Here is a 13,746-nt window from a genome sequence, read left to right on the forward strand (position 1 = left end):
TTTCTTACGATGGTAAATTAGAAAATAAGCTCTTTAGGAAATCCATAAATCAGCTGAATTTCTACTGCCTGAATATGTTTTGTGAATTGGTTGCATCTTTGAACATAGCTGAAATATCAAAACATTTAGCAGGGCCAATAATTAAGTTCTGTTTACACTATTATTACAGTTTTTCTTGATTGCTTAAACACATTTCTTGAAACTATGCCTCGTATTCTCAAAACTATAAACACAAATCCATAACGTCTCACCCAATTCTCCAAACATCCTATTTTCAGGCCAAAATGAAGCTCTACACTCAAAACCATTCACTCTTGCTGAAAAACCAAACTTTGCCCTCAGACAGGACACACAAGCCCTCAAAATCACACACACTACAACATAGTCTAACACACTGGTGCAATAAATTCAAAACAACATTTCCAAAACTGGTAAGTTATGTTGCTTGTGTTTCCCCCCTCACAAACCTTTTCACATGATGAACACAAAAGACACAACCAGTGGATACATTGGCACATTTTTATTCATACACAGAAAACACACACACACAAAAATATATATTTTTTCTGTTTTACTTTTTTTTTTACTCTTTTTTTTTTTTACTCTCTCCTCTATTTTTTGTTTTTATATTTACTTACAGTAAGATGTGTGTGACCATCATATGACAGTAAAAGAGCACACACAAACCATATTCTAATATGGAATTCGAATTGTATTGGAATGGTAAAGAGTGTTGGAACGTAACAGGAGGTTCTCCACTCAAGGAGACAATATGATGGACACGTCTAAGAATGTTCCACATATGGTTGAAATACCATCATTTGCCTAGAAAGACAACATTCTGGGAGTCAAGACTATAAAGGAGAAAGGATGCCCTCCCTTCACTGTCACACTCTGCAGCCACACTGTACGACTGCTGGCCTTTTCTTGCAAGAAAATAAACCAGACTATTGGAAATGTCTGTCTCTTATTCAGTGATAGAATTTTGTTTGCCACCACACCTCCCCGAAGGTTCTCGAGGCGACGGTAAAGCAACTCAAATTTGGCCTTACTCGTAGCCCAGCCTCCCTCATAGTCAAACCATTGATGAAGACATGGGCAACTAGAGTGGCTTGAATTTCATCTGAGACTGCTTGTCTTCTTGTCCTTGCCCTTCCTCCTCCTCATTCTTATCCCTCTTCCTTCATGTCTTTCTGGATCCATTGTTCCAAAACGCAATAAACTGATCTGGGCCCTTTTATATATCTATTGAAGTTCTGATTGATGTGTGTTAAATTTTGACTCTTAGTGTTTCCACCTGGGTAATTGTGTGCTAACTGAGCTGAAGCTGTGCTGACTTGAGTAAACAATTTTGAATGCTAGTGCTTTATACATGACAACATGGTCTAAGCAATGAGAAATGAAGTGATTTGTGTGTAGAGTTTTGCAGTGAAAGTTCAACAAATCTGACTCATGTGTCAAAACAGGGAATAGTGTTTATAGTTTAGTGAAATGGGTGTGCTTTTTGATAAATGGCGTTATGGTTTTGAAATTTTAGTTCAAAAGCCTGGTAATAGTGTTTAAGCAATCGAGAAAAACTGTATTGTAATCATTAACCAGCAAAGTCAATGTGTAACTGGCAAACTCTGTAAACCCACATGTATCTATAGCCACTCAAAAGCTGGAAGACAATCTACTTGCTGATTATTTGATCAAAAATTGCAAAAGCAACCAGTTAATATATTTGCACATATAGCAAGACAAAAGGACACACAGAGGTAAAGCTTCACAACGTCAGTCTTTTTAAAGTACTTTTGGCTAGAAAGATGCACTTCATTGCAATTTTATGTCTAGTGATCAGTATAGGCACAGGCAGTTGTGCAGCGCTGAACCAGAGTCCGTCTGGGAAGAGCAGTTGGACTGGGAAGCTGTTAGTGGTCCCAATGGATGGAAGTCACTGGACAGGAGTGAAGGCCTTGGCAGAAGAGATGGGACGCAGAGGTCACACAGTGATTGTGGTGATTCCAGAGATCAGTATGCGTTTGGGTCCAGGCAAACACTACATCACAAAGACATTTCCAGTCTCGTATGGGCAAGATCTAGTCAACCAAATAATGGTGGACCATGTTCGTGAATTGACAGCACCAGAGCAGTCCCTATTGAAGAGTGTGACTTCAAAGGTGGACTTTTTTAAAAAGATGATGAACTTAATGTCCTCTACAACTGAAGGTCTGTTTAAGAATCAGGAACTTATAGAGTTTCTGAGAGAACAAAACTTTGATGCTGTTTTAACAGATCCTGCCCTACCAATGGGGCCCATATTGGCAGTTAATCTTTCCGTACCTGCGGTGTACATGTTAAGGGGATTGCTATGCGATGCTGCAGCCACAGCCCGTCCGGACCATCCTTCATATATCCCACGTTTTTTTACACAAAACTCAGACCGCATGTCTTTTGGTCAGCGTGTGATGAACGTTCTTGTCAGCATGCTGGAACCACTAGTATGTAAGGTTGTTTACTGGTCCTTTGAAGAAGTGGCATTCAACTTCCTGCAGAGAGATGTGAGCATGGCTGAGATCCTGAGCACTGGAGCTGTCTGGTTAATGCGGTATGATTTCACCCTGGAGTTCCCCAAACCCCTGATGCCCAACATGCATCTCATAGGAGGAATTAACTGTGAAATCAAGAACCCACTGACAAAGGTGAGCATCACCTATGCTTGTCACATGATACTTAGAGGTCTGAGGCACTTAACTGCAAGTATACTAGATAACTACAATCAAATCTTACATTATGTGACCTAGAAACGGTCTAAATGAGGTGATGAAAAGGTAAATGTTTCAAAAGGGCCAGATGAATGTATTAGAATGTAGAATATTCACAACTCTCAGGACTCGTAATGTGTGATTAAACTAAAGCATGTTTAAAGTCACTACAGTATGTGCAGGTGAACCCAGACTAGAAAAGGTGATAAAATTTTCTGGGATCTCAGCCAGTAAAAAGAAACTAAAGACAAGTGGGACTCTGAACCTACATAATTCATTACCAGGGTCATTTTGGGTGAATGTGGCTTCTACATGTTTCTGTAGCAACATCCTTGTTGGTCCTGGAACAACATTTCTGACAACTAATCAGAATTTAGTATTTGGTATTAAAGGGGGGGTGAAATGCTATTTCATGCATACTGAGTTTTTTACACTGTTAAAGAGTTGGATTCCCATGCTAAACATGGACAAAGTTTCAAAAATGTAATTGCACGTTTGAAGGAGTATTTCTGTGCCAAAAATTGTCCTTCCGGTTTGTCACAAGTTTCGGAAAGTTTTTTTCGAGTATGGGTATGTGTGACGTCAGATGTAACGGAATTTCCTAATATGGGTCCTAAGGGCACTTCTCCGGTAAGATCGCGGGCGCGCGCGCACTCCTAGACCAGAGAAAGAGAGCGAAAGCAGTTCGCCATCAAAGCGCCCTGCCTGGCTTTTGGGAAGCCAATGTCACCAAAGAAGTGTGTTTTTGGTTGCCAGGGCAAGACAACCCTGCACAGATTCCCAAAGAACCCGGCGTTAAGGAACCCGTGGATGGAGTTTGTTTTTCCTGAGCATAAACGGAGTTGTGTAGACTGTTTGTTCCCTGCATTTCGACGATGATTGTTTTATAAACGAAGCCCAGATCGACGGATTTGCAGAATGTCTAATGCTTAAGGATCGAGCAGTCACAATGATAAAGGTTCGGTGAGTAAAACTGCTTCTAATCTATTGTCTCTGTGTGTTGTCACTAGCTCGGCGCGTTAGCACAGCTTTAGCTTCGCCCACACGGCCCGCCTCCAGCCGCTCGTTTTTTTTCCGGAAAGACTCGGTACAGCCTATCTTTCTTAATATAATATAATAAAACTAAAGACTTTTTGGAGATATGAAGGATGCAATACTACTCTATAGGTACTCAAGATTAACAGGAGATTGAGTGAAAATGAGCATTTCACCCCCCCTTTAATGTATTAGATTGCAGACTGCAGATTAGACTCGACCACCGCAGCGTGCCCAGTTTCTGTGTCTTACGTCCCAAAATTCTTCACACAAAACTCATACAGTATGAATTTTCATCAATGTGTTCTGCATCTTGTGAGCATCTTGAAGACTTTGCTCTGCAGACTGATATTTTGGTCAACCAAGAGGTCAAAGCTGAGGTATCCTAAGGTGGTACAAAGAGTATCCCTTTGTTTTGAGAAGCCACTGTTTGCCTTGGATGACAGACTAGAAAATAAGCTCTTTAGGAAATCCATAAATCAACTAAACCGCTAATACGTGAATGTGTTGCAGCTTGGTTGTATCTTTGAACATAGTTCAGGTATCAACGTTAAGCTCTACCAGTTTTATGTCTAGTGATCATTATAGTCAGTTGTGCAGCGCTGGACCAGAGTCCGTCTGGGAAAAGCAGTTGGACTGGGAAGCTGTTAGTGGTCCCAATGGATGGAAGTCACTGGACAGGAGTGAAGGCCTTGGCAGAAGAGATGGGACGCAGAGGTCACACAGTGATTGTGGTGATTCCAGAGATCAGTATGCGTTTGGGTCCAGGCAAACACTATATCACAAAGACATTTCCAGTCCCGTATGGGCAAGATCTATTAAACCAAATAATGGTGGACCATGTTCGTGAATTGACAGCACCAGAGCAGTCCCTATTTAAGAGTGTGACTTCAAAGGTGGACTTTTTAAAAAGATGATGAACTTAATGGCCTCTACAACTGAAAGTCTGTTCAAGAACCAGGAACTTATAGAGTTTCTGAGAGAACAAAACTTTTATGCTGCCTTATCAATGGGGCCCATATTGGCACTTAATCTTTCCGTACCTGCGGTGTACATGTTAAGGGGATTGCTATGATTCGAATTTTCGAATGCGCATGCGTCGCGTCTGAACGCGTTGTTGTCTTTGGAGCTCCATCGATTGATTTATAACTCTTGATTTCTCTTTAAACTCACTTACAACGAACATTTTCTACTTTTCCTCACCTCATAGTTACAACGCGGACTGTTGAGCAGACGCGTCTCAAGCCTAGTGATCCAACGCTGGATACTCTTATAGGTTACGTCCGTGGATCACGGCTGAACGCGTCTTCTCCGCATTCATTTACAAACAAACATTTTTTCGCCTATCGTGCGTCTACTCTACACCCGTACCACTAAAAAGACGGATTATATCCAAGATTTAAGCCATAAATTAGTATTAATATTGATAGCATCACTGGTAGCGTCGTTGCTAACTTAACGTACTGTCCATCTGTTAAAATGGCGAATATATCAGATGTAAGTAGTCTACCTTTTGGTGCAGGTGAAGACAAATTTGAGCTGCACGCGGTGCAGTCCGAGCTGGAAGCTGTTGAGAAACAGATCCACGACCTTTTAGTGAGACAAGCCGAGCTGATAGACCGGCGTTTGGCTCTTGAAACATCACGCGCCGATGCACACAAATCAGTGATTAACGTTACTAACCCGCTGACTCCGACCTCGTCTACTCCGTGCGTTACTCAGCATTGGTCCCGCGCGCCGAGGTCGCGATCAGCCATGGTCTCGTTCACTCCGGCTCCAACATGCCACCACGAAGCCTGGATTGTTCCGCAGCGGAAGACGCGAGTCAGGTCTAGACCAAGAAAACTGTCTCCGACCCTCCCGGTTTTCGAGATATCCACACAAAACCGCTTCTCCCCTCTTCGCGAAACAGAACGCGATGCTGTGATCATCGGCGATTCCATCGTTCGACACGTACACGCTACGTTAAATAAAAGTAAGGTGCATAGTCACTGCTTTCCTGGTGCTCATGTTTCTGAAATCGCCGCTCGCGTTCCCGAGATTCTGAACGAGCGCGTCGGAACTGTTGTCTTGCACGCAGGAGTGAACGACATCAGGCTGCGCCAGACGGAGGTTCTGAAGAAAGACTTCAGGAATCTGATCGATACGGTACGCAGCACATCGCCTGATATAACGATCATTGTGTCAGGACCGCTTCCCACGTACCGACTAGGTCATGAAAAGTTTAGTAGATTATTCGCGTTAAATGAATGGATAATGTCATGGTGCAGTGAGCAGAAACTGCTCTTTGTAAATAATTGGAATCTGTTTTGGGAGCGTCCTAGGCTTTACCGTGCTGATGGCTTACACCCAAGCAGATTCGGATCGGATCTTCTGTCAGATAACGTTAAATACCTTTTGACTAGTAACCAAAAGTCCAAATCATAGTCTCTGCTGCACCAATTTAACTGATATAAATAGTGTTGAACATTGCATAGAAACTGTGTCTATTCCTCGTTTAGTGAGATCAAATAATAAATCTACTGCAGGATCTAGAAAAAATCTAATTGTTATTAAACCAGAGAATGTTGCTATTAGTAATAAAAAACAAATTCTAAAGCTAGGTCTTCTAAACATTAGATCACTCACACCTAAGGCAGTTATTGTAAATGAAATAGTCACAGATAATAGCTTCGATGTACTTTGCCTTACTGAAACCTGGCTTAAACCAAATGATTATTTCGGTCTAAATGAGTCTACTCTATCAGGATACTCCTATAAGCACGAACCCCGTCTGATTGGTCGTGGCGGCGGTGTTGCAACAATCTATAGAGATATTCTCAATGTTACTAAGAAAACGGGCTATAAGTTTATTTCGTTTGAAGTACTTGTACTAAATGTTACGCTCTTAGATGTTAGAAAAACATCCCTATTATCTCTAGCCTTGGCTACCGTATATAGACCACCTGGGCCTTACGCTGATTTCCTAAAAGAGTTTGGAGATTTTCTCTCAGGCCTATTAGTTAATTTCAATAAAGCATTAATTGTTGGAGACTTTAATATCCACATAGATAATTCAAATGATGCGCTAGGGGCTGCGTTTACAGATTTATTAAACTCCTTTGGGGTCAAGCAAAACGTTACCGGACCAACTCATCGTTTTAATCATACACTCGATTTAATTATATCACATGGAACCGATCCAACCGATATAGATATCATTCCACAAAGTGACGATGTCACTGACCATTACATGGTAACTTGCATATTACGTACCCCTGTAATATATCATGCTGCGCCGCGTTATCGATTAGGCAGAACAATCCTTCCATCCACCATAGATAATTTTTCAAATAGCTTATCTGATCTGTCTCAGCTGCTGCCTGAACCCAAACAAACAGATGAACTTGAGGAATTAACTAGCATTATGAGCACCATTCTCTCTGGAAAATTGGATATTGTTGCACCCATTAGACTAAAAAAGGTCAGAGAGAAAAGTAAAGTACCATGGTACAACAATACTACGCATGTTCTAAAGAGAGAAACCCATAATTTAGAGCGTAAATAAAAAAAAAACTAACTTAGAGGTCTTTAGAATCGCGTGGAAAGACAGTATGTCACATTATAAAAAGGCCCTAAAAGAGGCCAGAGCTGAGCATCTCCGCAAACTAATAGAAAACAACCATAACAATCCTAGGTTCTTATTTAACACCGTGGCTAGACTAACAAATAAACAGATGTCTCCTGAAAAAAAAATATTCTGTTACAGTTTAGTAGTAATGATTTCATGAAGTTCTTCACTGAGAAAATAGAAAACATCAGAACCACAATTGTAAACTTTAAACCCTTAATCGCGCCTTATAACTCAGCCTCAACTATCACCCCGCAAGAACAATTACAGTGCTTTACAACTATAGAACAAAAAGAGTTAAATAAACTTATCACTTCATCTAAAACAACAACATGTTTACTAGATCCTATACCAACTAAACTATTGAAAGAAGTGTTACCTGTAGTGGAAGAGCCTCTCCTCAATATTATTAACTCGTCTTTATCATTAGGTTATGTTCCAAGAACATTTAAACTTGCAGTTATAAAACCTCTCATTAAGAAACCACAATTTGATCCACATAATCTAGCAAATTATAGACCCATTTCAAATCTACCTTTATGTCTAAAATACTAGAAAAAGTTGTGTCCGCTCAACTGGGCTCTTTCTTGCAAGAAAATGACACCTATGAAAAGTTTCAGTCTGGGTTCAGGCCGCATCATAGCACTGAAACTGCGCTCGTTAAAATCACAAATGATTTACTTTTAGCTTCTGACCAAGGCTGTATCTCAATACTAGTTTTACTTGATCTTAGTGCTGCGTTCGATACTATAGATCATACAATACTCTTAGATCGACTACAAAATTATACTGGTGTTCAAGGACAAGCATTAAGCTGGTTTAGATCGTATTTATCTGACCGCTACCATTTTGTTTATTTAAATGGAGAAAAATCGATCATAACTCCAGTAAACTATGGAGTGCCGCAGGGATCTGTGTTAGGCCCTCTATTATTCTCAATATATATGCTGCCACTTGGAAATATTATAAGGAAACATGGAATTAGTTTCCATTGTTATGCTGATGACACTCAAATCTATATTTCATCACGGCCAGATGAAAACGCTAAATTATCCAAATTGACAGAGTGTGTTAAAGATATAAAAGATTGGATGACGCGCAAATTTCTTTTATTAAATCAGAGGTAATACTTATCGGTTTAAAAAACCACCCACAAAACCTCTCACAATACAACTTTAACATAGTAGGATGTCCTGTTACTTCATCCTCTACAGTAAAAGACCTGGGTGTTATACTTGACTGCAACCTGTCTTTTGAAAATCATATTTCATATGTTACAAAAACAGCCTTTTTCCACCTTAGAAACATTGCTAAGCTACGTAACATGCTATCAGTTTCTGACGAAGAAAAGTTAGTTCATGCATTCATGACCTCGAGACTAGATTACTGTAATGCTATATTAGCTGGTTGTCCTGCATCCTCAATAAACAAGCTACAGTTAGTCCAAAATGCTGCCGCTAGAGTTCTAACTAGATCAAGAAAATATGATCATATAACACCAATTTTATCATCACTACATTGGTTACCTATAAAATGCTGCCGCTAGAGTTCCAAAGTCCCGTATTAATTACAAGGTATTGCTACTGACTTATAAAGCCCTAAACGGCTTAGCTCCAGTCTATTTAACCGATCTTCTATCGCCCTATAATCCATCGCGCTCTTTAAGATCACTAAATTCGAGGCTTTTGGTCATACCTAGGATATCCAGATCCACCAAAGGAGGGAGAGCATTTTCACATTTAGCTCCAAAACTCTGGAATAGTCTTCCGGATACTGTTCGTTGCTCAGACTCGCTCTCCCAGTTTAAAACTAGATTAAAGACGCATCTCTTCAGCCAGGCATTCATATAATACTTTTAATCTTACAGTTAAATCCGGTTTCTAGTTCATAAACGCCAGAGGAGAACTGGCCCCCGACTGAGCCTGGGTTCTCCCAAGGTTTTTTTTTCTCCATTAGGTCACCTGATGGAGTTTTTCGGTTCCTTGCCACTGTTGCCTTTGGCTTGCTCAGTTGGGGATATTTAGATATTTAATTTAACTAATCAATCAACGATACTATTGATCAGCATTACCAAACATGGACGTTCCATTAGAAACAAACATTGATGTATTGTTTTAATTTATTACTGTGAAGCTGCTTTGATACAACCTATGTTGTGAAAAGCGCTATATAAATAAACTTGACTTGACTTGACTTGACTATGCGATGCTGCAGCCACAGCCCATCCGGACTCACCTTCATATATCCCACGTTTCTTTACACAAAACTCAGACCGCATGTCTTTTGGTCAGCGTGTGATGAACGTTCTTGTGAGCATGCTGGATCCACTAGGATGTAAGGTTGTTTACTGGTCCTTTGAAGAAGTGGCATCCAACTTCCTGCAGAGAGATGTGAGCATAGCTGAGATCCTGAGCACTGGAGCTTTGACCAGCGGATGTCGCCGCTAGAGTGAAAAGCATGCGTAGAAGTGCGAGAAAATAAGTCATTTAGAGAAAGTTTCATTATTACAAGATGTTAAGTCATTATTTTGAGAAAGTTTCTAATTATTATTCTCATTATTACGAGATGTTAAGTCAATTACGAGAAAGTTTCTCATTACGAGATGTTACGAGAAAAATTCTCATTATTACAATAAAGTTTCTCATTATTTTGAAATGTTAAGTCATAATTATGGGAAAGTTTCTCACTGACTTAAAGAATCTTTTTTCTTTTTTACTCAACCCTGACGGAAACGGGTTTCCATACACCCCAGAATCAATCACAGAAGAAAATATAAATGTTTCAGTGGAAGTTTGTGGTTTGTGCAAGTTGGTAGTTTAGAGATTGTGTTTATAGTTGTGAGAAAACGGTGAATTGTTCCATGAATTGTGTACTATTAATAATAGCAATCAAGAAAAACTGTAATAACTAGATTGAAAATAAAGAAATTTGAAAGAAATGTATGTTTTGTTTAAAAATCATAAATATTTTGGTCAATTAGGCCAGAATAGATAGATGTTCTGGGTGTTTGCTGTATGTTGCTAGGTGCTAGGCTCTTGCTATGCAGTTTCTGTGGTGTTGCTATGTGGTTGTTAGGGTGTTCTGGGTGACCACACAGACACCTCTGTTAATAACAGAAACTCAAACACTGTTTTCTTTCTTTTTTTACTGTATTTTTATTGATGATTTTTCAAGCATACAACAACCGTAAAGACGGGAGGAAAAGAAAGAAAAAAGAAGCAAACAATAGAACAGCGGGTATACATTCTGTTTTGGGGCAAGTATAGAGTTGTATTTCTTTCTAATGTTCTTCTAATGTTCTTTTTTTCTCTTTAACTTGCACTTAAACGTGATTTATACCATCCTATACCAGCCTATGTAATATTAATAAAACAGCTCATCTTCTTTAGTGATACAAGCTCAGAAACATTTAGAATCTGTTGATGTTTTTCATAGGCTAGAGTATCTTTACTTGGTGCCATGATGGATATCGAAATTTTGTTATTACATTTTTGTTATTTAAACATTTTGTTATTTAATTTTAAACAGTAGCCTAGATGATTACTTTGTGGTAATGCAATGTTTGTGGACACAATTGTGTATGTCAGGCCATAAATCCCCCAAAACTATGCATGGGCACTTGCTTTGGTGTTGCCCCCTCTTAGACCTCATGACCCTATAAATAATTTTCTAGCTCCACTCCTGCCAGTAATCATATGATACAACAAGATAGGTTATTTGATTTGGTTTGGTTGCCATATGATGCAATTGCACCACCCTGTGGTCAGACTAAGTACATTTTCAAAACACTTCTTGAAAAATGCAATGCATGTTAAAAATATTTCTGTCCCATTGACAGTTGACCCTTTCCAATTCGGGGGTTCGACATGTAACGACAGTAAACAGGCTAAATATCATTTTTGAATTTGCATTTACTCTAAAAATTAAAAAAAAAAAAAATCTGCTAGTGTTCGAACGATTTTCCTAAAGAGGGAAAAATATGTAGATTGATTACAGCAGAAGAGAGAAATCACTTGCATTGCACGTGAACTGGAGCGCATCTCATCATAAATTAAAGGGACACTAGGTAACTTTTTTACCTTAACTGAACAGCTTCGGAGTCAGTGGAATGGTTACTTATTTCGGGTTGAATGGTGGTGGTTTCGCACCGGCCTGGTGCCCGAGAGCGGAAAAAACTCACTTGCAACTTTGGGCCGGCGTCAGGAAGTATCGCGTGATATCAGGTCTCGCGATGTAACGAATTGCTTGACGGCACTGCACACGTACACGCCCCCATTCAAGCACCGGATAGCTATAAGCAAAGGGCAATGATAGATTGAGTTATGGCTGAGCCTGTAAAAAATAAGCAGAAAGCTAGGAAATCTTTGTCGGAGGACCAACGAAAGAGGAAACGGGAGACTGACCGAGCAAGAAGTCAGACTCGAGTAAATATCGGACCGGCTTTTTCAGAATGGCGAGACATGAGAGAAACAGAAGCCTACAAAACGGATGCTGACCTGGCTGCTGTTGCAAGTATTTTTGGAATAAACTGTGTTTAATATTTAAATTTCAAGTAATTGTGACCTCAGGATGTTTGCTATTGTCTGTAAAGGTTTTTATTATGATTGCTGTCTGTTACGGGCTTACTAGTACGCTAGATACTATAACTTTGATGTTAGCATTGTCATTAGCAAACACGTTTGATTTCTGTAGTTGTTTGGCCGTTCCTCTGTAGGTTTTATTTGTGCAACTTGCACTTTTATTTTATGTCACTAAGTCAACGCGTCTGATAATAGGCAATAAACATGTTGCACATATCATGACCGAGCTAGAAAAAACGTTCTGATGTTTTCTTAGACAAGCAAAGGTAAACTGTCATTCAACCAGATGAACTTATAGACCTTGCTAATATAACTTTAGACAAATATTAACCTCCGATATATATATATATTTTATGCTCATGCCCACTCTCCCAAAAACAAACAAACACGAAAGCAGTAGTTCGCCTCGTTCATATCGTTCGTTCCCGGTAAAAATACTAATATGCATGACAACACAATAAAAAAATAAATAAAATCGCCATCAGTTGGAAATAAAATATTGCTTTACTTGCCTCGGTAGACATAACTGGTTTTGAAATAGCCGTTCCTCTGCTCAGCTGGGTTGCTTGTGGCGAGGGGGGAGGGACAACAGTTCGTTTTTACGACAGAGTGTTTGAAAGCATTTACTACCAGACACTAGGGGGAGCTTCGTATAGAAAAAACACTCAGACTTGCCTGGTGTCCCTTTAACCGAAACTCGGTGTATGCCTCACATACATGAGAAATACATCTGAAGAAAGTTTGAAATGTCTTTAAACGAAACAATCAAAACGAAAAGAAATAGGCTACTCTCTGATTATGTAGGCTAATCCATGATGTGGGACCTGATATTCATTTAAGTGAAATCCATGCTTTTTTTTCTAACAGTAAAGCACAGTCCACAAACAATCTCAAATGCAAACTCCCTATAATAAGACAAATCCCTGGAGGCATGCTCCAAGCACACTCTCATCTCATCCCTTTTCCCACATTTGTAGTAATGACACTATAACCAAACCGGAAATTGCAACGCGTGAGCACGCGAAAGTATTATTATTTTTTTTGCAAAGGTCCCCTCAGGGGCTCCGTATTAATGTGTATTGCATTTAAAAAATATATAATTTTAAATAAATTTTTTAAAACTTAAATAGATTTTCCGTGTTGATAACACTTCATCACAATCCATTAAAAGATCCATCCATGTGATTATTTAGCTGTTTTGTTTGCATAGGCATATTTGTAGCGAACAGTGCAGGTCATTGTGCCAGTCGCCATGGCTATATTCATTCAGTAAATATTTGAGGTCCAACTTCCTGTCAAAAGATTTGATCCTGACTGAAATCCTGAGCACTGGAGCAGTCTCGTTGATGCCCAAAACACTGATGCCCAAGATGATGCTGATTTGAGCTCTAGTCTAAACTGTAATTAGGAACTCATTGACAAAGGTGAACATCTCATTTTTACTTGATACTGCATGTAGTAGCAGCTTTACGGGTATCCAAAAAAGATCTGTAGCTATATGCTGTGAGACGAGTGACACTAAATCAGATGATGCCAATGTAAATAAGTTTGTTTGAAATTTAGAATACTCACGATCCTCAGCACTCGCGTTGTGTGAAAATGTAAACCTCAGTTTAAAACTCAGTCATTATCTAGTTTTATTATCTATCTACAAGGTTAACCCAGGCTGGAAAGGGTAACAAAGGTCCTGGGATATCAGCCAGTAAAAATAAAACAAAAGATAAGCAGGACTTTGTACCTACATTTTTGCCAGGGTCTTCGTGAGACCTGTGTATTG

General features: G+C 39.5%; 1 protein-coding gene across 1 annotated transcript; it reads left to right on the forward strand.

Annotated features, from left to right (window-relative positions):
* Positions 1 to 1,805: 1,805 nt before the first annotated feature.
* LOC308685721 (UDP-glucuronosyltransferase 1A6-like) lies at positions 1,806 to 9,836 on the forward strand (the record flags this gene model as incomplete). The annotated part of the gene is made up of 2 exons (XM_081357684.1): positions 1,806 to 2,681; positions 9,681 to 9,836. 2 exons carry the CDS (start codon positions 1,806 to 1,808, stop codon positions 9,834 to 9,836), a joined length of 1,032 nt encoding a protein of 343 aa, XP_081213810.1.
* Between the last annotated feature and the right edge of the window lie 3,910 nt (positions 9,837 to 13,746).

This window comes from Scardinius erythrophthalmus (genome assembly GCF_964197995.2).
Source record: "Scardinius erythrophthalmus genome assembly, chromosome: 25".
NCBI classification, from domain to species: domain Eukaryota; kingdom Metazoa; phylum Chordata; class Actinopteri; order Cypriniformes; family Leuciscidae; genus Scardinius; species Scardinius erythrophthalmus.